The 27,681-nt window shown below is 48.7% G+C and overlaps 1 protein-coding gene across 8 annotated transcripts in view; it reads left to right on the forward strand.

The window, feature by feature from the left end:
* Positions 1–3,612: 3,612 nt before the first annotated feature.
* The window catches only part of TEAD4 (TEA domain transcription factor 4), a 65,060-nt gene continuing 40,991 nt past the window's right edge, over positions 3,613–27,681 (forward strand). Inside the window, exons 1-2 of one of the 8 annotated variants that reach the window (XM_045466851.1) lie at positions 3,643–3,749; positions 26,314–26,442. In XM_045466851.1, coding sequence (XP_045322807.1) covers positions 26,388–26,442 — 55 coding nt within the window. In that variant the 5' untranslated portion in view covers positions 3,643–3,749; positions 26,314–26,387. Of the gene's footprint in view, positions 3,750–4,360; positions 4,565–7,166; positions 7,336–7,645; positions 7,755–26,313; positions 26,443–27,681 lie in introns of those variants that run through there. The other 7 variants (XM_045466850.1, XM_045466853.1, XM_045466855.1 and 4 more) reach the window with 7 other exon arrangements.

Here is a 27,681-nt window from a genome sequence, read left to right on the forward strand (position 1 = left end):
AAAAGTCTTCTTCAGGGAAAGCAAATAGAGGTGTAGTATGGAGAAGTGAAAAAAGAAAAAGAAACTGAGTCATGGATACCACAACCACGGTAGGGGTCAGCCACGTGATAGTGTTGAAGGGGGGCGAGGGTATGCTTTGAAGATATCCGAAAAACAGTAGAGATGCCTCTTACCTAAAGGCGTGGGAACAATCTTTTCCTGGTCAACTTCTTATGAGGCCATTAAATCCAGTAGTGGGTGTTTTTTAAAAAAAAAACATGTGGAGAAGTTAGGGAAGGGTTCTAGTCCCATTTTTCTCCCTGATTATAAAATTTGTTGTATATAGAAGAAAGAAGAATAAAGAAAATAAAATATAGAATAAAGAAGAAAATAAAAAATGCTTGAAACTAATGTAACATTGTGTGTCAAGTCTTCTTCAGTAAAAAAAATAAAGAATAAAAATGAGAAAATTAAAAAAAGATCCTGTTTATCTTTAACCTGTCATTCTCCAACACTTTTCAATTTAGTTTTCAAAGACAGGATCATCCCACATATACTGCTCTTAGAATCCATGTTTCCATTCATTATATCATGACCAATGTTTGTCTAGATTATTTTTAAAAATCTTGTTATTAATAACTGAAAAGAATTCCATCACATAGATGTGGTTGAATTTGTTTAACACATATAGATAATTTGTTTAACCATGACCATGTGGGTTGGAAAAACAAAATTTATTAAAGGAGTGGAAATAATACCAAACAACATGTGATAATAGTAATTAATAAAATTTTTTACTATAATTTTGGAGTACAGACAACACAAATAGCCTTCCCACGTGAAAACCAGCTCTGACCACACCCCTGCCCTCCTCTTTCTGCGCTACTGAACATCAAGCCCTGGGTGAGAGCCATTTGTAGGACCAGGTAGAGTGGCCTGGATTGCTAAGAAGTGAGGTGAGCTGTGGATTATATGGTGTCATTTGAGGGGAGTCACATGCATCTCTTCTAGCTTGATCCAGACAGATGCAATACTTCCACCAACAGATTCATTCCTGAGGGTCAGTGAAAGAGGGTCCTGTCCCTTAAGAAATGTACATACCCTTGGTAAGGGCAGGGCATGTATGTAAAATCACTGCTAGTCTTGAATCTTTGGAATTTCCATGTCTGAGAACTTTCTTCTACCTAAAGGGACCATAAAAGCTTGGGAAGTGGGATTCCTGAAGACACAGAGCTCCCTAGCCTGTAAGGGTGTGGACTAGGAGGCTGAGGTCCTGAAGGCACACTATTCCAGCCTGGATCACTTAGGGTCTTGGATAGTTAAGATTTGGGGGTAATAAGCCAGTCTGAGCTCTGAATTTCCTCTCAGCAATCTGGGTTGGATGTGATACTCCAAGGTTGCTTTATTGTCTCCATTCTGGACTCTGTCCTGTCTTCCTCTAAACCCTCTGAAACTTGGCTGGACTCAGCTCCCAACTAACCTATTTCTTCTTGTGTTTGAATTGTTATCTCGGTGAATGGCACCACCAATTGTTCAGTTGACAAAGCTTAGTGATTCTGGTTTCCTCTCTCACCCTCACAGCCAGCCTAGTTACCAATTCTTGTTGATTTTGCCTTTGGGCTGTTTCTAAGAGCCTTTCCCTCATCCTTAAACTCAGGAGCATTGCCTGAGTTTAGGGTATCCTGACTCTCCAATCCGGCCAGACATTGTTGCCAGAGGGGTCTTTCTAATGGTACTGATCGTGTCACACCTTTGTCTAAAGGGCCTTTCTGATGCCCAAACTCTTCAGCATGGTATATAATGATCTTCACAACCTGACACCCACTTATTTGTAACCTCTTCTTCCAGCACACCAGTTTTCCTAAACACCCCGTGTGTACATGCTCCTATACCTTTGTGGGTTTTCCACCCTCGAGTTGGTACGTTCTCATTTACCCTTTAAGAGCTGGAGCAAATGTAACACCTATAACTTGGAATTCACTGTTCCTTCCCTTGGGCTTCCATTGAGCTCTGTATAATTGCCTTCTTACCTGGACTGTGAACTTCTTGAGGGCAGGGACCTGAATCTGCACTTAGCATGGTGCTCAAAGTCAATAGACATTCAACAAATAATTATTCCATTAGAGAGCCAGTGTTTACAGTTTGTACTTCCCTTGGTGCCTAATATTGTCTTGTATGGCAGTCCTTTTAAACATATGAGGTGTGACCAAGCCGTGATGTGACTCATTACTTAATAAGCATACCAGAATTTATGGAACCAAATGAGAGCTGCTTAGCTGCTTCCTTCAAAGTCTTCATCCTGTGAGGCTGGATACTTAGTCCTGCCATGCTTTCATTGTTCAAAACACCTCTGGAACACCTCTCTTGGAAACAACTTCGGCATTTGTAGCACTTTCTTTTCAATCTCCTCCGTGGTAGCTTTTTGTTTGTTTCCACTTATTAAACATTTATTATGTGCTTATCTATCCCAGGCACCAAACTGGTGCTGGGTGAAAGATAAGATAAATCAGACATTCACTCTGTCTTCAAAGAAGTTTCTGTTTGGTAAGGGAGATAACATCTGGGCAAACACTGCAATACAAGCTTAAGTGATAATGTTCCCCAGAGGTTGGATCTGATTTTTGGAAGAAGCCAAAAGTCCTTTGGTTTCAACCTTCCAACAAGGTGAGTGACAGAGGTATGTGATAACACACGGCCTTAAACCAATGTCAAACAGGAGCCCAACTCTTTTCCAGTACCCCTCTCCCCAACAAGAGACTAAACTATCTGGCATGTTTGTTTCAAACCCAGACTCCCACTTTGTGGTAATGCTCTTCTATATATGGAGTCTTCTCAGCTAAATTATAAGCTCTTCGAGGGCAGGTGCTTAAGTCGTATTTTCATTTTTGTTCTCACAGCATCTGGTGGCCACATAATACATGTTGGATAAAGATTCATTCAGTTACTGAGCCCAAAAGGTGGCTCCCCGCGCCACACGTACTTCACATCGAATATCCTCTCCCCATGTGCTTTGCTCTTGGTAGTGACAGATCTGCCAGGGCCACGGGACAACGACCGAAAGGACCAATGCAAGGGAGAGCGCGCGTGGGGGCACTGGCGGCGGATCTGGGACTACAGCCCGGGAGTTCCTGCTTCCTGGTTCCCCGGAGCGAGTGTCCTTTGGTGGGAGCCGCGGGGAAGGGAGCAGCCCTTCCTGCGCGTCGGGCGCCCGCCCCTCCCCCGGCCTCCCAGGGACTTGTGCGGAGAGGCGCCAGCCGGCAACCGGGGACGCCGAGGGTGGCGGGGCCAGCTACAGGACCCCCCATCCCGGTTACGGGGAAGGTTTTCAGCTCCTGGGAAAGGCAGTCGGAGACTCGGCCAGGAAAGGCAGGAACCGGGGGACTCGGGGAGGAGGAACAGAGTCGCAGCGGAGAGATCCAAGGGAAAGTCTGGGTGCCGGGGAGCGGCGGGGGCCGGGTCGCGGCGGGGGCCGGGTCCCAGCGGAGGGGTCCGCGCTGCAGCCGCCCGGCCGCCCCGCCGCGCGCGCCCCTCCCCTCCTCTGCCGGCCCCGCCCCCGCCTGGCTCCCCCCTCCCCCCCACCACCCAGTCTCCTCCCCGAGGGGCCGGGGGCAGGGCCGCCCCTCCCTCCGGGTCCCTCCCTCCCTCAGCTGCGCGCATCTCATACCAGCCCTCATTCCGCACATTCCAGGCTTCCTCCTTTCAAACTCCAGGCCAGGGGGCGGGCAGGGCCCGAGCTCCCGGCTCCCGCCGCCCGCGGCCGCGTCCCCCAGGTGAGTGGCGCCCGCCCCGCCGCCGCCCCGCCGCGCGCCCCCACCCCTCCGCCCCGCCGGCCCCCTCGGCCGCGTGCGCCGCCGCTCTTTTCTTCCCCCCCTCGCCCTTCCCGCCCCGGACCTCCCGGCCCGGCCCGCGCCCCCGCTGCCCTCCCTTCCGCCGCCGGCCCCCGAGCTGCCTTCCTCTCTCCCGTTGACTCACTCCTCCAGGAATAGGGAGCTCCCGTGCTTTCCCGTCAGTCCCATTCTGGGAAAACTCCTCCCTCGGCGCGCTCCGCTCCGCTCGGCTCAGCTCGGCTCGGCGCGCCAGCCCCCCGGCGGCGGCGAAGCGCGTGCGGGCCGGCGCGGGGTGGGCTCCGGCCGCCGCCCGCCCTCCTCCCTGCCCGGCCGGTGGCCCGGGCCGCCGCGGGGCCGCGCGCGCTGACCCCTGTCGTCCCGCAGCGCCGTCGCCGCCCTCGGGACCTCGGGGAGGAGTTGGCGCGCGCTGCGGACCCCGTGGAGCCGGCTTAGCGCCTCCGCCCTCCCCCCCTCCCCGCACCTTGGGACCGGTAAGGGTGCGGCGCGGCGCGGGGACTCCAGGACCTCGCCCGAGGGCCGGCGTCGGCGGTGCGTGAGGAGCTCTCCCGGCACGTGGAGGCGGCGCGGAGCTCGGGCCGGGCCGGGCCGGGGGTGGATGCTCGGGGCTCGCGGGAAGGGGGTCCCGGAAGCCGAAAGGCCCAGAAGCAGAACCGAGAGCAGCGGCGGTCGGAGAGACCCAGCACCCATGCCTCTTTTCTGCCGGGCCCTTTTCCGACTTGGAAGAGCGAGCCCTGGAGGTAGTGTATTGGCCGGTTTAAGTGCTGAGGCTTTGCGAAAGAAGAGAGCCCTGCGCAGGGTCCCCAGCTCCCCGGGACTTGAGAAGCTTGTTGTATTCTGTGGTGGGGACTAGCTCCAGGGAGGAGAACTCCCAGACCCGAAGCGCACGTTTCCCAGGGACACGGCCTCCGTGCACACGTGTGGAGAGGGGATCCCGGGCACACACGGTGGCTGTCGGATGATTTCATGTGACCGCCTGACTGTCCCGTCTCCCTAGGTTTGGGTGTAGGTGAGGGTGATATCTGTTCACATGTGACTCACCTTGTTTGTGTTGAACGTGAGTGTATTTACACTTGAGAGCAGTGCTGCCTATCTGGAAGTCTGAGTGTCTCTGAGCCCTTGTGCAATGCTACGTCTCTGCGTGTGTATTTTTCTGCGAGGATGTTGGTTCTGGGCATGACTGTTCTTCCTCCCTGCATGGCCGTGGGGAAGAGAGTTTGTCTCTGGTGAGGTGTGCAGGGATAATTGGACCGTGGTGCTCGGGAATGCGGTCCGCGGGCTGCATGCGCCCTGGACTGGGCAGAGCTGGAAGGAAGCTGTGCACACCCGCCTCTTCCAGGCAGCTGTCTTTCTGAGGGAGAGTGGGTGCTGTTCTTGCCTGAAACACTTCACAGAGCAAGATGGTAGAAGGCTAAAGGAAGTGGAGATATTTGTCTTTCCCTGATGGGACAGGTTGTTGACAGAACTGGGGATGTTCGTGGGGGAGGATCCCCCCGCCCCCAGAGGAAACCGTTTTGAATCTTGAAGGGTGTGTAGCCCCTGCTTTTCAAGTTGGCCCCAAGGACAAAGAAGAATGGATGTATACCAGCCTGAACTACTTTGTGCTGGTCCAGCTCTCCTTGGAGCTCCCCAGCAGTCAGATGGAAGAATCCTAGTTCTTTACAACTTGCTAGACCATTCTGCACTTGGCTGTGGGAAGGGAGAGGGGTAACTGCAGGCATGCTTTGGTACCAACCTGGGAGGGAAGGGCTGCCTCTGACTTGCTAGTTGACTTGCTAGGGAAGATCCTTCTGGGTGTCTCAGTTTCCCCACCCCTTCTTTTATGCTTTGCTTCCCCCCCCCCCCCCAACTCCAGTTGGGATTTACCCATTTGAAATATCTTAGAGGTGGGAGCTGGGTGGGGAGGGAGCCACAGATGTCCGGGAGATTGGCAGAAGTGACACAGCATGTGATGGTGTTGGGAGGAGGGGCACAGGCAGACCTGGAATCAGAGTTCTTTCTTCATTCCTACAACAAGGTGATGGGGGGCATAATGTTGAGGATTTCTTGGAAGGAAGGAACAAGATCCTCTCAGAAGGGTGGGGGCTGGTTGCTGCTCCTCCATGCACCTTGAGGATGCAGATGTTTTGGTGGGAGCCACCTCACCCTCTCACCTGACCAGGTGTGTGATTGGGGCTTTGAGGGCACCGGGTCTAAAGGTAGCATTGATGGAATAGAAAGGGTACAGACTTGGGGCTGGACATACCTGGGTGCAAATCCCGACAGTCACAACTGTTAAGGCCCTCAGGCTTAGTTTCCTGATGAGTAATATGGGAGGGTGGGTTAATTAATATCTATCTAAAACGTTTGTTGTGAAAATTCATTGTTTGCTAAGTGTCTAGCACAGTGCATGGCATATTGCAGACTCCAGTGTTTCCTAAGCTTATTTCAGCATGGAACCTCTTTTTTCCCAAGAACTTCTCTGAATACCCTTTGACAAACCTTGCCCTGTTCATTTGTGTTTACTCAGCAAACATGAACTGAACGTTTACCATAGACCAGGCCCTGTGTGATGTTCGTCATCCTTAGGAACCAAGGTAGCTAGTGGCCCAGGTGGAGGTGGGGGCAGGGCTTTGTCACAGGGGCACAGGGTCTCCAACTCCTTTGTTCTTTTTTTTTTTTTTTTGATGTTTATTTATTTTTGAGAAGGGGGAGGAGGGGCAGAGAGAGAGGGAGACACAGACTCTGAAGCAGCTCCAGGCTCGGAGTTGTCAGTGCAGGTCCTGATGCAGGGCTCGAACTCATGAACTGTGAGATCATGAGCTGAGCAGAAGTCAGATGCTTAACCAGCTGAGCTACCCAGGCAGTCCTCCAACACCTTTGTTCTAATTTCAGTTTTGCCTTGACCTCAGGGTGAATCTGCTGAACATTACTGGATACTCTAATGTTAGCCTCTAACTCCCTCATTTTAAAGATGGGGAAACCGAGGCCCCTAGTAGGACAGTAACTTGCCTAAGATTGCACAACTGGTGAGTCACAGAGCTGGGACTAGAGTCCATTTTGTTTCCACTTTGCATTCTGTCTCCTGCTCTGTGGCTCCCAATGCTCAGACCCCCTAGCCACTTCATCTAACAGGTGTGGAGGCTGGAACAGTCTGGCTTGGCAATGTCTCCCATCCTGTGGCTCAGATAGGAAGCAGAAATTCTCCCCTCCTTCCCAGCAGAAAGCACAGAACTGTAGAATCTGAGAATGCCAACTTCGGAAGGGACCCTCAAAGGGTCTTTAAATGCACCCTCCTTTTTCCTCTCTGGTCTGTACATTACTCAGCCAGGTGGAGAAGGGTCTTCTTATCTTTCTAGATCTTCTGGGATGCAAGTGTTGCAACTTCCCTCTGCCTCCATTCTGGAGTCTTGTACTGGTGACTGTCACACAGCAATACCTGTTGCCTAATCCGTGGCTCCTCTCCTCCTTCTCAGTGGAAGTGGAGGACACGGGTCACCAGCTCTGCTCCATTGCCTTTCCTGTAGTTGAGGTCAGTCTGGGGGCAGTGGGAAATTCAGGGCTTGTGAGGGTGGCTTTACCTTGTCTGTCTTGCTTTGCCCCCCATGACCCTTTGTTGGCAGGGGTTCGGAGGACAGCTCCCTTTAAAGCTCTGAAATTGGAGCTGAACAGCTGCTCTCCTGCCCCCCCCTTCCCCCCCCCGGGGGTTCAACCAGTTCAGGGGCCCAGGTGGAGGTGGGGGCAGGGCTTTGTCACTGGGCAGTGCGGTCTCCAACTCTGGAGCTTTTCCTGAACTCTTCTGAAATGACAGTTCTTCCCTTGCTTTTGGTTTTTCCATTTAGATATTAGGGAGATTCGAGTCACCTCCTGGGTGATATGGTCCTGGAGCCTTCAGCTGCTAGCACTGGATCTTTGGGAACATTTCCACTGGAACTCCAGTCCCTAAGATAGGTACCGTGCCCTCCTATCTGTAATACAGGCCCTTGGAAAGGCCGGAGGATGGGTCCTGGCTCCCTGTGGTGTGGGCCAGCGCCCTCGCTGAGCTGAGGGTAGGCGGGCCCCCATGGGTGGGGACCCAGCTTCCTTTGACCCAAACTTCATGGGAACAATGGACTTCAGAGGAGTCACCAGGGGCAGGAAATAGGAGCTGTGCTAAGGCAGGGTGACCCTCCTGCAGGATGGGGTTGCATATCCGGCCGAAAGGAAAGGCAGGGTGTTGGGGGCAGTGCAGAGGGCACTGGGTAGGGCTGATGACACATAGGGTGGGCCTCTCCTTCCAAGGGGGCCCTTGACTCAGAGTGAAACCTGAGCTACTTAGAGCCCATTATTTGATGGAGCCGTCTGCTTTGTGTCTTACCAGCAAAGGTATTGTGGTGTCAGTGTCAGCTCATGCCAAGCTGACCCCTGCCAGAACCATGAACTCCCCTTCCCTTCAAGCACTTCAGAGGTCTGCGTGAATTGTCCTGGCTTGAATAAAAGGCTAGTTTTGTTTCTTCCTGGCTGGTCTCCATCTTGGCTTTGAGCCTTGAGTAATAGTCGACGAGGGAGGCAATTTGTTCAGTAGGCAGTGCTCTGGGTGGGGAGGCAACAGGCCTGGGTCAGCTGGACAACATAAAGGGATTTTTTTTTTTTTTTAGCCATCTTCAGAGCAAGAAGACAACCAGGACAGGCAGGGGGAGATTCCTGCTTGAAGCAGGTGGTGGAATGTTCTTGGAGGCACAACACACTTATCTTGCCTTTATCTCTGTAAAGGAAGAACAGAGTTGGCAAGAGGGCTAAGGCAGGCTTTGGGAGAAGTGAGAGACTGCGCTGAGTTGCCTTTTGTGAATTCAGGTGGCCAGGTTCTTACAGATCAGGTTTTGGGGTCCTGATAGCAGCTGCAGGAGTGACCACAGAATCACTCTAGGATCTGGGAGGAGCCCTGACAAATGGGAGCGGGGAGGTAAGGGTAGCAACATAATAAATGTTGTCCTGTTTTATTTCTTCAATGTGGCAAGATGGGGATCCAGGAAATGGCAGGCCGGTAAGCTTCTTATTGATGTGGGGCCTTCAAAAATGACATTGAGATAACTACTAGCCCACATGGGTCACCCTACCAAGTCTTGGAAAACAATCTAGTTTAGGTGGAAGAACGTTTAGTAAAGACTTTGAGTCTAATGAGGTTTCTTGGGTTCAAGAGAAATAAATAGGATCTGGTTGATGCAGCAGTAAGATGGATTTGTAACTGGTTGAAAGGCTGTCCAGGCTACTCATACTGAGCTCTTGTCACCATGGAGTGGGCAGTCTCTAGTGATATGCCACAGAGCTCTCGTTTTGGTTTTGTCCCCTGTCAGTTCTGTGCGTGTCTAGGATAGCAGGAGTATTGGATGACAGAACCAGGATTCAAAGTCATCTTAATTAACTAAATGCTAAGATTAAGCAGAAATAGGAAATGAAGAACCATGTTTTTTTCTGTTAAAATTAATACACACTCATTGTAGACAACTTTTATAAATTAAACAAGAAAAATTGGTACATAATGCCACAACTCAGGTGAGCACAGTTAATATTTTGGTATATGTCCCTTCAAATTTGTGTTCATGCAAATCTGTGTATTTTAACATAATTGCAGTTATACTCTATCCTGGTTTTTTTCCTACTGAATACTATGTAGTGAGTAATATCCCCTATCATAAATAATTTAAAGCTATAATTGTAAGGATCTGGATAATATTACCTCATGAATACACTTTAATTTCTTTAACTGCACACTCCTGAACATTTTTAAAAATTGTGTTCAATTTTTAGCCATTAAAAATTACTTGACGTTGAGTGATGTTAAATAGGTACACTTATCTCAAGATGAACTCTAATAGATATAAATGTAAAATCCTGCATTTAAGGTCAGAGCATCAATTCTATATATATATATATATATATATATATATATATATATATATAGAATAGGAATTTACTGTCAATTCTTGTGGAAAAAAACTTGGGGTTTTGGTTGATGAAGCAGGGGAAGGAAAATGAGCATTTATTTTATTTATTAAAAATTTTTTTGTTTAGGGGCACCTGGATGGCTCAGTTGGTTGGGTGTCCGACTTCAGCTGGGGTCATGATCTCACAGTTTGTGGGTTTGTGCCCCGTGTTGCGCTCTGTGCTGACAGCTCAGAGAAGCCTGGAGCCTGCTTCAGATTGTGTTTCCCTCTCTCTCTGTTCCTACCCCCGCTCTTACTCTCTCTTTCTCTCTCTCTCTCTCAAAAATAAAGATTTAAAAAAATTTAAAAATAATATTTTTTTTTGTTTTAAATTTTAATTTAATTGATTTTTTTTTTAATTTTTTTTTTCAACGTTTATTTATTTTTGGGGGGACAGAGAGAGACAGAGCATGAACGGGGGAGGGGCAGAGAGAGAGGGAGACACAGAATCGGAAACAGGCTCCAGGCTCTGAGCCATCAGCCCAGAGCCCGACGCGGGACTCGAACTCACGGACCGCGAGATCGTGACCTGGCTGAAGTCGGACGCTTAACCGACTGCGCCACCCAGGCGCCCCTTAATTGATTTTTTTAATTTACATCCAAGTTAGCGTATAGTGCAACAGTGATTTCAGGAGTAGATTCCTTAATGCCCTTTACCCATTTAGCCCATCCCCCCTCCCACAATCCCTCCAGTAACCCTCTGTTTATTCTCCATATTTAAGAGTCTCTTATGTTTTTGTTTCCCTCCCTGTTTTTTATTATTTTTGCTTCTCTTCCCTTATGTTCATCTGTTTTGTATCTTAAAGTCCTCATATGAGTGAAGTCCTATGATATTTGTCTTTCTCTGACTAATTTCGCTTAGCATAGTACCCTCTAGTTCCATCTACATAGTTGCAAATGGCAAGATTTCATTCTTTTTGATTGCCGAATAATAGTCCATTGTATACATATATGCCACATCTTCTTTATCCATTCATCCATCGATGGACATTTGGGCTCTTGCCATACTTTGGCTATTGTTGATAGTGCTGCTATCAATGTTGGGGTGCATGTGTCCCTTTGAAACAGCACACCTGTATCCCTTGGATAAATACCTAGTAGTGCAATTGTTGGGTCGTAGAGTAGTTCTGTTTTTAATTTTTTGAGGAACCTCCCTACCGTTTTCCAGAATGGTTGCACCAGTTTGCATTCCCACCAGCAGGGCAAAAGAGATCCTTTTTCTCTGCATTCTCGCCAACATCTGTTGTTGCCTGAGTTGTTAATGTTAGCCATTCTGACAAGTTAAAAAAAGAATTTTTTAATGTTTATTTTTGAGTGAGAGACCGACCGCGAGCAGGGGAGGGGCAAAGAGGGAGACAGAATCCAAAGCAGGCTCCAGGCTCCAGGCTCTGAGCTGTCAGCACAGAGCCCAACATGAAGCTTGAACCCACGCACTGTGAGATCATGACCTGAGCCAAAGTTGGATGCTTAACCAACTGAATCACCCAGGTGCCCCGGGATATGAGCATTTATTAAGTGCCTACCAGGTGCCAAGCTTTGTTCTAGACATTTCTGTCTACATCACTTCATTTAATTTTCATGGCAGCCCTGTAAGATAGGGTTTGCTGATTTGTTTTTGTTTTTTTTTTTTAATTTTTAAATTTTTATTTTTAAGTAATCTCTACACCCAACATGAGGCTTGAACTCACAACGCCAAGATCAAGAATCACAGGCTCTACTGACTGAGCCAACCAAGTGCCCCGTTTTGTTTTTTTTGTTTGTTTGTTTTTTTAATTTTTTTTAACGTTTTATTTATTTTTGAGACAGAGAGAGACAGAGCATGAACGGGGGAGGGGCAGAGAGAGAGGGAGACACAGAATCGGAAGCAGGCTCCAGGCTCTGAGCCATCAGCCCAGAGCCCGACGCGGGGCTCGAACTCACGGACTGCGAGATCGTGGCCTGAGCTGAAGTCCGACGCTTAACCGACTGAGCCACCCAGGCGCCCCTGTTTTTTTTCAATGTTTATTTAGTTTTGAGAGAGAGAGAGAGAGAGAGAAAGAGCGTGAGCAGGGGAGGGGCAGAGAGAGAGAGCAAGAGAGAGAATCCCAAGCAGGCTGTACATTGTTAGCTTGGAGCCCGAGGTGGGGTTCGAACTCATGAACTGTCAGATGATGATTTAAGCAACAATCAAGAGTCGGACCCATAACCGACTGAGCCACCCAGGTGCCCCGTGGTTTTTTTTTTACCTTTGCTTTAACAAAAGAGGAGAAAAGTTACCTAGAGATTAATGCTGGGGTTGGAGTTTGAACCCAGGTCAGCCTGACTCTTCCTGTCACCCGTTAAACCCTGAGCCTGTGGGCTAGTGGGGTCGGGGGCTCTGCATCAAGGAAAACCATAGTCTGCTAGGCTCTGTGATGCTCTGGTCACACTGAGAGCCATGTCTGGTTTTGGAGGGTAGATACACCCCAATCTATTCAGTATTGAGCTTGTAGATATTGTGAGTGTCTTGGTGAAGGGGGGGTTGGAACCTGTGCAGTCCTCAGCGTGCTGTCATTTCTCATTGCCAGAAGTTAGTCCCTCTTTGCAGTAATAGCAGATCAGGTCCAAGGGATCGGAAGTCGGTTTCACTCTAGTACTACATAGACCTGTGTGGAATTTTATAATGTAGAACGATATAGGTAGAACTTGCTAGGGCTTCTTTGGAGGAAGTTTCTCCAGTGGGTGGGAGATTGCACCAGATGACCTCTAGGGCTTCTGTTTCCCCCATATGGTCCTGGGCCTCAGTTTCTCTGCATGCAGCAGGTGGGGATTGCCCTGGCGATGAAGGAGATATTTTCCCACCTTGACCTTCTGGGATCCCTGCTGGAGGGAGGTAAAGATAAGCTGTCTCCAAAGCTGGAAGCAAGGCTGAGAAATGTGAGGTGGTAATGTCCAGTCCCAGCAATTTGAGGAGACCAAATGAGGAGATGTGGGAGTTATTGCCTGGCTCCCCATCACCTTTGTACAAGCTGAATGAGCAGGTGTTAGGGACAGGCTGCACCCCTGAGGCTGGGGCAGGGGAAGATGAGTACAGCATGGGGTAGTGGCCATAAGCACAGACTCCAGACCCGTCCTGCCTGATAGAAATACAATGTAAGCCAGATATGTCATTTTATGTTCTCTTAGAGCCACTTTTACAAAGTAAAAAGAAATTGGTAAAATGAATTTTAATAATATATTTTATTAAACAATTGTGTCTAGGGGCAGCTGGGTGGTTCAGATGGTTAAGCGCTCAACTTTGGCTCAGGTCATGATCTCATGGTGTGTGGGTTTGAGTGCTGTGTCGGGCTCTGTGCTGACAGCTCAGCCTGCAGCCTGCTTCCGATTCTGTGTCTCCCTCTCTGTGTTCTCCCCTACTTGCACTCGGTCTCTCTCTCTCAAAAATAAATAAACATTAATTTAAAAAAAATTTTTAAACAGCTGTATCTAAAATACTACCGCTTAAATGTACCATCAATAGTGAAAAAATGTTCATGAGAAGTTCACATTTTTTTCATACAAACTGTTTGGATTCCAGCATGCATTTTACACTTAATAGTGCATCTCAATTTGGACTAGCTGCTGTTCAAGTGCTGAATGGCCATGTGTGGCTAGTGGTTCGTGTTTAGACAGTATAGCATTACAGCCAGCCTGCCTGGGTTTGAATCCCTTTTCTGCCACTTATCAAGCTATGTGGCCTTGGACAAGTTATCTAACTGCACAGTAGCTTATTCTCCTCTTCTGCAAAATGAGGAAAATAATATTAATAGGACCAACCTCTTGCTGACGTGAAGATTACATTAGTTAATATTTGTAATATACTTAGTTTTTTTTCCTGGCATATACTAAACACCATCTAAGTGTTTATCAAATAAATGACCCATAAATGGTCCTTAAACTCTGGAGGGAGAGGTCTGTGATACGCTGGGAAAAACCCAGTCGTGGAGAGTCCCTGTACGTTACTGGTAGGCTGTGCCTATATCTGGTAGTTCTACAAAATGAAATTGCCTTCAGATCAGATGGACCTAATCTACTATTGCTGAAGAGAGGGCCCGCCTTCTGGAAGTGAGAAGAAATGGCAGCACCCGTATAAGATAGGCTCCAATCCTTTGACAGGTATGTCCCGAGCAGCTGTCCTGCTTGGGGCTTGGAAATGTGCTGCGTGACATGGAAGAAACAGAAGGATCCTCCGAAATGCTTCGTCGTAGATTGCGTGACCTCATGTTGGAATGGGGGGTGAGGTCACTTCCAGCACTTGGAGGTTGAAGCAGTAGTCTTGCTGCTTATGCAAGAGAGGAAGCAGAGCTGTATTAGTGGCTTCCGATACCCTCCTCAGGACTCTGCCAGCCCCAACACTGCCTGCTTACCTCTCTTGGCATCAGCCCCCTCTGCCTGCACCTGCCCCCAGCCAGCCCGCAGTGGTCACAGAGCACCCACAGTGTGCCTGGCACTGTGCCAGGGGCAGTGGGGGAAATGTGGAATGGAAGACCTGGTCTGTGTCCTCAAGGGGCTTGCAATCCTGCATGGGAGACGGACTGCATAGCAAACACTGAACACCTGCAAGATTAAAGAAGGGCTAGTTAGAAGCTCAGACTAGCGCTGAGGGGGTGTCTTGTAAAGGTGATTCATTCTGATGGGGCTGGGAGGAGTCAGGGAAGGCTTCTCAGAGGAGGAGGCACTTGAGCTGACTTTGAAGGATGGGTAGGGTTGCACGCTGTGTGTGTGTGAGAGAGAGAGAGAAACAGGGACAAAGAGAGAAATATAGGTGAGAGGACAGGAAAAGTAGTGATTTCAGGGTCATGGTCATGAAATAATCAGAGGAGAGGAGACAGTGGAGTTTTATAAGTGAGGTGGGTTTGAGCCAGGTCCTCTGGGCAGAGTAAGGAGGACTTTTTAAAAATTTATTTTTAAATTCACATACAGCAAAATTTACTCTTCATGGTATACAGTTCTGTGGGTTTTGACAAATGCAAGGCATGGGATTCCCCACCACAGTCAAGATACAGAAGGGCTCCATCTCCAAAAGGTGCCCTCACACTACCACCCTTTGTGGGCTGTCCATCTGTCTCCCCCTCCCCCGCCATGCCCATCCCCTGAGAACATGGATCTGTCCACTCCTGTCATTGTGCCTTTTCAAGAATATCAGATGGATAACCAGACAGTATGGAGCTTTGGGGTCTGTTTCTTTCACTCAGCATAATGCCTTGATTCATCCGGTTGTGTGTATCAATAGTTTGTTCCGTTTTATTGTTGTGTAGTATTCCATTTTATAGCTACACTGCAGTGTGTTTATCCATTCACTGGCGGAAGGACTTTTCGGTTGTTTCCAGCCTTTGTTGATTTTGAGTAAAGCTGTTGTCAACATTTCTATACAGGTTTTTGTGTGAACACAGGCTTTCATTTCTCTTTCTTAAACACCTAGGAGTGGGATTGTTGGGTCATGTGGTAGCATACATGCAGTGGTTTAAGAAACTGGCAAACTGCCAAAGTGTATATACCCTTTGCATTTCTATCAGCAAAGCAGGAGAGTTCTGTTTCTCTGTATCTTCAGCAGCGTTTGGTCTTGTTGACTTTCTTATTGTTTTTGTCTTTTTGACATTCTGATAGGTGTAGTGGTAGCTCAGCACGGTTTTAATTTGCATTTCCTTAATAACTAATGATGTTGAACGTTTTTTTGTGTTTTTAATTTGCCATTTATGTAACTTCTTTGATGAAACGTCTACCAAATCTTTTGCCTATTTTTCCTCTTGATGGTTATGTTTTGAGAGTTCTTTAATATTCTGGATACAAGTCCCTTGTCAGATGTGTGACTTACAAATTTTTGGAGAAAATTCATTTAAGGAGAGAATCTCCAAAAGAAGATGGTGCATGTTAGAGACTCTGAAAGCAAGGAAAGAGTTGGTGCCCTGAGCCTTGGCCTTTCTTCAGAGGCAAAGGTGGGGCCCAGGGGGATAGAGGGCGGGGAACACCTACAGAATGACTTAGGAAGAGGAAAGGAGGAAGGAACAGGGCCTTCTATGAAGTTCTGTTCCTGGCTTAGCACCTGCAGTAGAGTATACTTTGAATAGGAGGTGCACGTAGCTTCTTAGTTTGCTAGGACCTTCCCTGACTGGCTGCTATGCCTGGTCTACTCCTCATTGCCCCGGCTCAAGCTTGGCCGGTTCCATCCAGAACAACAACTGCTTGTGCCCAGTCTGGGTACCAACCATTTACATGGCCTTGTTTCCAAACTGGATGACCACTGCATTCTGGAATGGGAGGTGGAATGATTGTTGGGCCTGCAGGGGTAAGCCACTGGGTAGCTGTGTGGCTGGTGCAAGAGAGAATCAGCACAGTGAGTTTTCTGGGTTAGGCTGGGTCCTCGGTGATGGTGACCTCAGCCTAAGATCTGAGGGCTTTGGGCCATTAGAATCTCCAGAGCATTGTGATTGTCATCTCTGTTCCTGTCCAGGCGGGGTAGCTCTGAGACAGAACATTTCTGTGAAAGACGACCAATGGTAGCATAGGTGCTGCCTCCTGCCTCTTGGCCAAGTCCAGTCCAGCATGTCCCCTGCTCTTGTGTCTTGGCAGCTATGGCACTGTCCAGATGCTAGAGCCTTCATTCTTCCCAGGGGTAGGCCTTTTCCAGAGGCCTACAGGTGGAGAATGGGGCAGAGCTGAAGATGGGTCCTGCTTTCCTGTGGCTGCTAAGGCTGGCTGCCTGGTTACCTCTATGGCCCTATAGGCTCCCTGCGGCTCCCTGATGCTCTGGACCTTGGAGGGCTGTTCCTCAGCACTGAGAGCTCCTGCGTGGGCGGGGTGTGCACCTAGAGCCCCCACCCATGGTGCCTTGTGCTGCTTGGGGGCCCAGTGTGGGCACACCCTCGGGTCCTGGCAGGGTGAGGTATGGCATGTCTGTCTTTGGCAAAGCAGCTGATTGGGGCAAACCCACCCAAGGCTGGGGAAAGCAAGCATTTGTTGAGCAGCACACTGGGCTCATGTAAAGACATTGGTTCTGTCAGTGCCCAGGGAGAGTCACTGTTTCATGGGATTCAGTGGCCAGTCTGTTAGGCAAAGACTCTCCAGCTCTGGGATCTACTTTGAGATCTGAATCTATCCTTCCTTCCTTCCTTCCTTCCTTCCTTCCTTCCTTCCTTCCTTCCTTCCTTCCTTCCTTTCTTTCTTGTTTACTTATTTTTGAGAGAGAGAGAGAGAGAAAGATAGGGCATGAACAGGGGAGGGGCAGAGAGAGAGGGAGACACAGAATCTGAAGCAGGCTCCAGGCTCTGAGCTGTCAGTCAGCACAGAGCCCAACGTGGGGCTCAAACTCATGAACCGCAAGATCATGACCTAAGCGGAAGCTGGACCCTTAACCGACTGAGCCACCCAGGCTCCCTGATCTGAATTTTCGTAGGCCTATCTAAGGTGAAGTCAGCTAGTTTGGTTCAGTACTTTTGCCTCTCCAGAACTTTCATAACTTTTGCTTTATTTTAGAATCCAGAAGGGACGCCTGGGTGGCTCAGTCGGTTAAGGGTCCGACTTTGGTTCAGGTCATGATCTCGCGGTTTGTGAGTTTAAGCCCCGTGTCGGGCTCTGGGCTGACAGCTTGGAGCCTGGAGCCCGCTTCGGATTCTGTGTCTCCTCCTCTCTCTGCCCCTCCCATGTTCATGCTCTGTCTCTCTCTGTCTCTTAATAATAAATAAACATTTTTAAAAAAAAATCCTGAAGAAAGGCCCCAAGGAGAAAAAAGTGCAAGCCTTACTCTCCTTATCTTTAAAAAAAAAAAGGGGGGGGGTGCCTGGGTGGCTCAGTTGGTTCAGGGTCCAACTCAATTTTGGCTCTGGTTACGATCTTATGGTTTGTGAGAGCTTGAGCCTTGTGTCAGTCTCCGTGCTGACAGTGCAGAGCCTGCTTGGGATTCTCTCTCTCCCTCTCTCTCTCTGTCTGCCCCACTTCTGCTTGCTCGTTCTCTCTCTCAAATAAATATACTGAAAACAATAAAAAATAAATTAATAGCCTAACCTCTCCCATTCCTTTATTAGTATTATTATTATTATTTAAAAATTTTTTTAAGTTTATTTATTTATTTTGAGAGAGAGAGAGAGAGTAGGGGAGGGGCAGAGAGAGAGAATCCCAAGCAGGCTCCATGCTGTCAGCACAGAGCCCAGTGCGGAGCTTGAACTTGCCAATGACAAGATCATAACATGAACTGAAACCAAGAGTCAGATGCTCAACCGACTGAGCCACCCAGGCGCCCCTGTGTGTTTTTTTGTTTTTTTTTTTTTTTTTTGAGCAGTTTCGGGATTACAGAAAAATTGAGCAGAAAGTACAGTTTCTTCCCTTCTCACCTACTTACTCCTATTATTGACATCTTGCACTGGTGCAACATATTTTTTACGTTGATGAACCGGTACTGATATGTTATTATTAACTCAAGTCCGTAGTTTACATTGGGGCTCACTGTTTGTGTTGTGCTTTCTCTGGGTTTTGACAGGTGAATGTCCTCTCTCCACTATTATAGAATTCTACAGAAGAGTTTCACTGCCCTAAAAACTTCAGTGCTCCGCATATCCCTCAGTGTTGCCTTTTCCAGAATGTCATGTGGTTGTGATCGTGCAGTATGTGTGTAGCCTTTTCAGATTGGCTTTTGCTTAGCAATACACCTTTAAGGTTCCTCCATGTCTTTTAGTCACTTGATAGTTCATTTCTTTTTATCACTGAATGATATTCCGCTTTCTTTCCTCACCTTTTCTTTGTGTGAGTGGGGACACCGAGGTCCAGATAGGGGAAGCGAATCTGTGGCAAGGCTGAGCTCGGAGCGAGGTTGGTTTACCTTCCTTTGAGACCTGTTTGGCGGGGGGCCTTCTGTGCAGGCACTGTTGCCGGGACCGAAAGCCCCATCACCGCATCACCAGACTCTTTAGTGGCTCTGGGGCCAGCACTGGGGTGGAGTGGGGTGGGGAGTGGGGGGCCGTGGACACCCACTTGCTGTGACCCACTTCGTGGATGTGTTAGGGCCAGGTCCATAGACACCCACGTTCCTGGCTGCTTGGAAGGGATGGATGGGGCAGTGTCCCAGGTTGAGTTCCTGGGAAGCTGGATCCGTGTTCTCATTTACCCTGCTTGCCCCTCCTGAGGTTAAGGGTTCTGAGCACAGACTCTGTGCTGCCCAATGGGGCTGATGGCTTGGGGCTACGTCCGTATATTTACTGCTGCCCCTCCCTGTTGAGGCTCCTCCCACCGACCTGCTCCCTCTTCACCCTTACCTCTTCTTCTACCCCTCATTCCTCCTGCTTCTCTTCTGTCCACTGTGTCCCAGAGAAAATTCCTTCTCCCTGGTTCTTGCCCCCCTCCACCATCCTGCCAAGAACCCCGAATGTTTGAGGAGCCCTGTCGAGAGCAGCTTCTGTGCCTGCACATCGTGGATACAATTGAACTTAATCCTCACAACAGTCCCATGAGGAGATGACATTATTACCTCTGGCATGTATTCAGGGGGACGGACTCAGAGAGGTTGAGTAGCCTGCTCAAGGCCCAGCCAGGATCTGAGCCGGGCCTCTGACTCCAGAGCCCAAGCAGGCACCCCTCTCCTGGCCTGGTGGGTTGGCTCTCAGTGACTGGTTCCTTCCGATGCATGCTTACACTGCTGGGGTGGTGGGGTCCTCCTTTGTCCTTTTTCTCACCTCTCCCCACTCCTGTCCTGTCAGGGAACAAGGTGTGATCAGTGACCTTCACACTGAAAGGTCATTGAGGGTGGTGGTGGTTCACACACAGTGTGCTGTGTTTCAGCTTCTTTACCTGTTATGTCTCAGTCCTTCATCTCTGCCAGGCCAGTCTTCTCATCCCTGTTTGAGAGATCAGGAAACAGAAGCTTTGGGGAGGTTAAAGAAGTTCCTGATCGGCTGCACAGCTGGTAGGATTTTCATTCAGCTTGTACCACTCTGAAGCTGCTCACAGTGGACCAGGCTCGTGTCATGCTTTCCCCAGGGCCTTGTGTGTGTCAGCAGAGGAAGAGGAACTCCTTAGAGCTAGGGAGGCTGCTCCTGGGGTGCAATTGGGACACCCAGGTTTTGTGCAGTTTTATTATTTTTATGATAAAAATATTATTATATGTATGTATTACTTCGGACATCCAGTAAGCCCTGGCCAGCCTTCTAAAGTCACATTGGGGCCAGTTTTTTTCAGCTGAGTATATGGCTCAGTTCAGGCCATGTAGGCCCATTTCTCCACTGGATTGTTTTCTCCTCTTCTGTTCCTTCTCCTTCTTTTCATCCGCAGGGACTCCCCACCCATGATCCAAACACTGCTGTCTTTGTCTCTTTCATTTCTAGCTATAACTAGGCCCTTTTCCTGTGTTTCCCATATTTTAGGCCCATATCTCCTGAAGTGTCTCCTGATCCCCTTTTCTGTCCTCATCTTTTTCCCTTCTGTCTCCTGGTGCACTTAAAAGGATTGCTGTAAAATCATTGGAAGCATAGAATTGTCATTCTGTGACTGGCTTGTGTGACTTAACATAATGTCAGGGTTCATCCATGTTGTAGCCTGTGTCAGTACTTCATTCCTCTTTTTAGGCTGAATAATATTCCATTGTATGGATATGCCACATTTTGTTTGTCCCTTTGTCTTTTGATGCTCATTTGGGTGGTTTCTACCTTTTGATGTTTCTGTCTCCACTAGATGTGGTATTCCCAAGGCCTTGAGCTCAGCATCTATTAAAATCCTATCCCCACCCCCTAAGATACTCATCTATAATTGTTTAATCTGTTACCCTCCATGGGTACACCTGATTCTTATTAGGTCCCTATGAGCATCTAGTACAATGTTTTCAACTGATGAATTCATAACCCTTGTTTTATGTGTGTTTCTGTTCAAAGACACCTTATTGAATATGTGTCACAGATTTGGGATGCCTGGGTGGCTCAGTCAGTTAAGTGTCTGACTTTAGCCCAGGTCATGATCTCACGGTTCGTGAGTTTGAGCCTGGTGTCGGGCTCTGTACTGACAGCTCAGAGCTGGAGCCTGCTTCAGATTCTGTGTGTCCCTCTCTTTCTGCCCCTCTCCTGCTCATGCTGTCTTTCTCAAAAATAAATAAACAATAAAAAAATATATGTTACCAATTTACTACCATTGAAGTCACAGCCAACAGCATTATTAGTCAACCTGAACGAAGCTTATCAGACTCACATGTCTTCTCCGTAGGGCACATGGCAGCCTTCTTGTACATAGGAATGCTAGCCAGCGCTGCAGCACTGCTCTTGGGGGCCATTTTAAACTGTGAAATCAGTAACAAAAAGCATAAAATTGCGAAAAAAGTGGCACTGAATAGACGGTGAAAAGGACACTTGAGTACACTGTGAGAGCTGGAGCCGGAAAGCAGAGTACAGCCTTGGTTGACCTCAGGTGGGAGAGTGTATGATGGTAACTCACATTTTTGGCTGTGCAGAGTGTGTACATTTCTCCAAATAACCACAGAAGCGCTACAAGTATTGATGTAGGAGTTATAGATTTTAGTACGTAGGTGGATTTGCAATACAGAATTTGTGAATGTTCTGTGAATAATCAGGAGCTTCACAGGGAACTCTGGACCCCTGCACCCACTAGGCTGAAGGATGTTGAGGGCAGGACCATGTCAGTTGTGACCTTGTACTCAAGGCCTGGCATATAGTAGTTGTTCAATATATAGTTTTAAATGAATGAATGAAAGACTCAAAGGACTAAATCCCTTATGGGGAGGTGTTGGGCATGAAAATAGGAGGGAACGATCTTTTTGGCTGGGGAACCTGCTTATCCACATGTGGGTCACCTGCTGCCCTCCTTCCTAGGAACCAACTTTCTCTCCTCTTTGAGAGGCATCCAGATGATGGGCATAGCAGTTTTACTTGTGTGGCAAGAAAGCATGGGGCTGAGGCTTGGTTCTAGTCCCGGTTTTAATGAGCCATGGGGCCTTTTGGCAAGTTGTTTTACCTCATAGGGCCTTAGTCCCTGTATCTGTAAAATGGAGGGCAACTTTCTCTTTTGGGGTTTTTCTCACACACACAAACCTTGGGATGCCTGCATCTCCCACCTGGGACCTTTGCCAGAGGCTGTGGGGGCTGTGGGGCCCGTATGCCTCCAGCTCCCCTTACCTGGTCAGTCCTGGAGCTGGTACCTGTCCCTGATACGCTTTACAACTAACTTAAATCCCGCATGGTGTAGAATCAGCATCCCGTTGTTCACAGAACTGTTGGCAAAGAGGTTCAAGCAGCATTGCAGTGGGCAAGAGGCAGTTTGCTGAGGGGAAGGGACTGAGCCTTGCCACTTGGAGCTTTGGGGTTTGGGCATAGCACTGCACCTGGGGGGCCTCAGCATCATCATCTGAAATGAGCGGTACTAGCCTCCTCAAAGGGGTGTTGGGAGGATTGGAGGAGATATTATAGTCAAGTGCTTAGCCCCGTGCCAGGCACAGAATGGGTATGTAAAAATGGTACCTTCTAGTCTTAATATGAAAATAGTTCTCTCTTCGGTGAGCAGAATGTCAGTCCCTCAGTGTCCCGGTGCTTCCTTGACTGCTCGCCCTCTCTGCCACGAGTGTTGGGCCACCTGAACCTGTCCTGCAGTTCATCTGCCCAGTGCATGGGGGCTGTGCACTAGGGGAGGAGGCAGCACTGTGTGTTGGGGAAGTGGGCCTCCCTACTATGGCCTAGCCCTGCCTGGAGGCTGGGTTCCCTCTTCTTCCATCTCTCAGCCTCTGCAGTTGCAACTAAGCAGCCAGTCTTTTAGGCACTTTGGGGGCTGTAAATTTGCCCTGCTCCTCAGACATCGCCGACTGGTAAAGAAGACCTCAACTAGAATCAGGACAGAGACCTCTGAGGAGGCCCAGTGAGTAGTTCGGACCTGCACTACTTTGTGGGTGGGACCCGGGGCCGAGGCAGGTCCTGGCTTGAGCTGTGTGCCTTGTACCTGATTCCTCCGAAGCCACTCACCCTCTGTAGCACTCAGCCTCCCTCCCCCATCTAAGTTCCCTGAGGGCCCGAACCCATTTCTCCAGAGTTGAGTCCCCAAAATAGGTACGCAGGTGGTTTTTAAAAAATGTATTTTTCTTTTTAAAAAATTCACCTTTGTTGAGGTGTAAGTGACTTAAAATTGTAAGATATGTTAAGTGTGCATTGTGGTGACCTGATATTCATACACATTGTGAAAGGATCCCCCCTCATCTGCTTAATTATCACATCTGTCACCTCATGTCTTTCTTTTTGGTGAGAACATTTAAGCTGTATTCTCAGCAATTTTCAATGATACGATACAGTGTTATCGGCAGTAGTCACCCCATTCTACACTAGATCCTCAGACCTTATTCAGCTTGTAGTTGAACCACCTCCCCCCACTTCTCCTACCCTCAGCAGATGGTTATTAATGGACTGGTGTCAGGAAGGAGGCCCACCCTAAGCAGGAAGTCATTGTGAGTAAACTTGGGGTTCAGGGGTTGCTGAGGAGACCAAGGGGGCTGGAGGGGAGAGTGGGGATGAGTCTGGCATCCGCTGTTCCTGATTTCCCTTCCTGTTCTTACTAAGAAATGAGGTCAGGGCAGTGAAGACTTAGAGATCTACTGCAACCCCCCAAATCAGGGAGCTTGCACAGAGCTCTGCATCTTGTACTTGTGGTTCAGTGTGTGTAGCACTGTTTGGCACTCGTACGGTTGGGCCTAGTCTCCAGAGTCTAGTCCAGTGGGAATAGCCAACGTAATGATGGGAGGGCTCATTCTTGTCTCTGCTCTGAAATGTATTGATACAAAAGATCCACACTGCATCCAACGTAGATGTTCTATAACCACAACTATGGTGGATTGAACAAAGCACCTGAGGTTCAGAGACATAACTCCACTGGCCTCGGTTACCAAGCCTTGCAGATAAGCCCACCAGCCTGAAGAAGGTCTCATGCTCTCAGATTGAGGCAGAAGCTGCTAACTACTTTAGCAGCTCCCTCTGCTTCCTCTAACTTTATACTTCTGACACTCATATAGTGGGAGATGGGATGGTTCTCCTGGAAAGAAATCCCATTTTCTCTTTCCTCTCAGCTTATTTAAAGAGTCATTGGGATAAAGGTGGCCATTCTTTCCAGGGGCCCCAGGAGAGCATCAGAGTAAGAGCTGAGGCAGGTGTGCTGGGTGTCAGGGCCCACGGGTCATGAGGACCCTGATGGAGCTGAAGCCTTTAGCTTGGATCCCAGAGCTCTTGGAATCTGAGTCGGGAGACAAGGGGCAGAGAGAACCGTTTCTACCCTCATAATTGGGCAGGGAACTCAGGGCCCCTCTGAATTGTTTCTCCTTTACTCTGGATGATACCAGGCAAGTGTCATAAACTTTGAGTTTCAGTCTCCATCACTTCCGATTTGGGGTCGGGAGCACAGGGAGGAGGTTATAACATGCATTGACCTTCAACAAGTTAGAGATACTATGATAAAAGGAAACGAGTGGGAGATTTGTTCTTGACTGAGGAAAGGGAATCAGTGGGATAACTGGTACTACCTAAAGTAGGGTGACATCTATCTAAATTCCCAACACTGAGCCAGGAGAGTTGGGGGAGGTGCTAATGTATAAGAAATAATTATGTGCTCAGGTAGCTCACAGACCAGTGGGGAAGTAGGTGAACACAGATCAGGCACTGTCCCGTGTTGAGTTGCATCTTGGGGGTTCTGCAGGCTAGGGGGAGAAGGGTAGAGCTTAGTGGTCCCTGATGGCCATGGAAGGGTACTGAAGGGGTGGGCTTTTGAGCAGGAGATGGAGATTTTGATTGAGGATATGGCCCTGGAGCAGGCAGGGGACAGGACCAAAGGGGATGAGGTCTGGTTCTTCAACTTTCTCAGAGCAAGCCATTTGCCCTCCCTGAGGCTTCGTTTCTCCATTTATAACCTGGGGATCCTGATCCCCTTCTTCTCCTGAAAGTGTTTTTGGGGAGTTTATTCTTCTCATTATTAAAAAGATCTTAATAAAAGCCTGTGAGTTCTAATTCTCCTGAAAATTCCTGAGTAACTGGCATCTGTGGTCCCTAGGGTGGAGCTGAGTGTTTGGGCCTGGAGCTGGCATTGGGTGGGCCATCTGGTGGGCTTTTGGGTGGGGCTGGGGGCAGAACCAGAGGCCTCCAGGCCAGGCCCTGGAAGCTAAGCCAAGGATTATTTTTATTCCTCTGTTCATGGCACATGGCCCAGGCATAACTGTGCCATCTGTCCTCCCCTCTTGCTCTCGTCCTGGCAGGCCCATGGGGTCATTGTGGAGGGTTTGGGGAAGGAGGGGGAGTGGGGCTCCTTCTCTGGACTGGTGTTGGCTTACCCTCCATTCTACTAGCTGCAGGGCCTAGGCTGTGTGGGAGGTTTGCCTGGTGAGGGAAGGCAGCTGCCAGGCCTGGGGCCGTGGGCGGTGAGGCTGGGAGAGGCCAGCCAGTGAGAGCTATGGCCTGGGGGCAGCAGGGCCACACAGGGCTGGGAGCAACGCCATTTCAGTCACAAATCCCGGGGCTTGGGGCCTTGGGTGACCCCCTGCCTTGCTTCCCCTGGGATGGACCCAATCTTGGGAACACAAAACGCAGGTCCTCAGAAACCTCACTTGTGGGGCAGTATCTGACAGGACTCTCTGGTTTTCCCCAGGTCTGGTGGTCCACTGGGCTGCCCTGGGCCCAACTAATACAGGGGCTGAACATGCTTACTTCACCTGGCTGGTCTAGCTCAGCTGTGGTGAAAGAGGGCCCAGAGACCCCGGTCTCTACTCCTCAGAAAGGTTTACATAGTATCAGGGAGGTTGGGCCTCCCTCTTTTCCTTCTCTCCTTTCTGGACTTCATAGCACCCTCCATCTGGCTTGGGGTAACCATTTGGGTTTAGTGCCAGGTCCCAGAAGAGAATCCAGGCTGAAGTTAGGACATACAAGACTTTAAGTATTAATATTATTTATTTATTAACATTAATCAATACTAGCTGAAGGTATATGTATCTGTTAGGTCCATTTAGGACTTTAGACCTTCCACGTGAGGCATTATTTGTAGCTTAGATAATGATGGTGACAATATAGCTCTTACTGAGCACTGACTCTACGTCATGCCCCATGCTAGTTAACATCAGATCTTGTTGACCAGCATATGGGATATCTCTCCGTGGCAGGTCAGTTCTCCAGCCTTCTCTGAGCAAAGCCACAGGTGAAAGTCTGCATGGTAGGAGTGGTCCCAGAAGAAGTGGAGGACCTGGGCAGCGAATGTGAGCCACAGGCACTGTAGGACAGAAAGGACCTTAGATCCCAATCTAAGAAATGGACGAATTTGACAATGGTCACACGGTTGCTTATAACACTGGAACTAGAACCAGTCTCTTGATGCCCAGACATCACACTTTCATTTTACAAACCTCCAAAATAAATCCCAAAGGGATTAACCTACAACTGAAGCTCTCCCCCTGGTGTGCCAAAGTCCGGACATACTGATATTTTTTTGGTTTCCTGACACTAAACACAGAACAGTTCATTTTCCCCACAGGGAAATCATTACTTCACAAAAAACACTTAGCAAATCTCTACTCATTTATTCATTCTTTTGTTCTCCGCATTGTGCAGTGTGCTGAGGACTTAGAGAAAGACAACCATCCCCACCCTCGTGGAGTCTGACGTATGGTGGAGGCCGATCATTCATGGGAGATGGAGGGGTCAGATATGTAAAGCACGGGGACCTGCTGGAGCTCAGAGGTGGGTGCCTAATCCAGACTTGAGATCTGGGTCATCCTCCCAGAGGAAATGACATTTTCGCTGGACCTTAAAGATGCGTAGGAGTTAGGTGAGGGAGGGATGGGGAGGAAGGCTGCAGGCAGCCCTTCCAGGTATAAAGAGCTTATTATGTTAATTGAGTGTGGGAGTTAGGGCCGGGTGCAAAGAAGAGAGTGTAGAGGACCGTGTAGGTGCATGGAAGGTATGGCAGGAGAGCAGGAATTAGTTGATGAAGGGCCTTATAAAATCCTATTGTGGAACATATCATTTTATGTAAGATTATGGGAAAGCCATTGAAAGATTTTAAGTAGAGGAATCACATGATCAGATTTGTATTGTAGAAAAATCACTGTGGCTGCAGTGACAGATTATGGAGTCTACATGGGGTTGGCACAGTCATCCAGGTGAGCACTAGCAGAAGCTTGGATTAGGGCTTGAGATAGAAAGAGATGTGGCTTCAAGAAGACTTTTAGGAGATAGGATGTGGTTGTTAATTATTTATGGAGATAAGAGGGAAAAGTCAATACATTCTTAGATTTCTGGCCTCTGGGTGGATGGCGGTGTCATTTCTTGAGAGACACAGAGGAGGAGGAGGAGGAGGACCAGGACTCACTGGCAAGCTGAAAATTTGGTTTTGGACATGCTGTGTTTGAGGAGCTTCAGAGAAGGCTGATTAGGACTGCCTGGTAAGCAGTTGCCATATATGCCCAAACTCAGGAAGGACATACAGATTTGGGAATCAAAAATATACAGTGGGAATGTAAGCTGTGGGTGGGGATCCCCCAGGGGGGTATGTATGGGATTTTGAAAGGAGAGGTCAGGTCAGAACCCTGCGGAAAACATGTAGGGAATGGGTCTGGCAAAATATGAGACCGAAGAGAAGAAAGGAAGGGTGAAGACAGTGAGTTAAGACAACTTGAGAATGGTCTTTGTTCTTCCATGTATTTTGAGATCAGCTTGTTAAGTTTTGTGGAAGACCTTGTGGAATTTTTTTTTTTTTTAATATTTTATTTGCTTTTGAGAGAGAGAGAGAGAGAGGCAGAGTACAAGCGGGGAGGGGTAAAGAGAGAGGGAGACACAGAATCTGAAGCAAGCCTCTGGTTCTGAGCTGTCAGTACAGAGCCCGACACGGGGCTTGAACCCACGAGCTGTGAGATCATGACCTGAGCTGAAGTCGGATGCTCAACCGACTGAGCCACCCAGGTGCCCTGAGACCTTGTG

Source organism: Leopardus geoffroyi, chromosome B4 (genome assembly GCF_018350155.1).
Source record: "Leopardus geoffroyi isolate Oge1 chromosome B4, O.geoffroyi_Oge1_pat1.0, whole genome shotgun sequence".
In the NCBI taxonomy this organism is placed as follows: Eukaryota; Metazoa; Chordata; class Mammalia; order Carnivora; family Felidae; genus Leopardus; species Leopardus geoffroyi.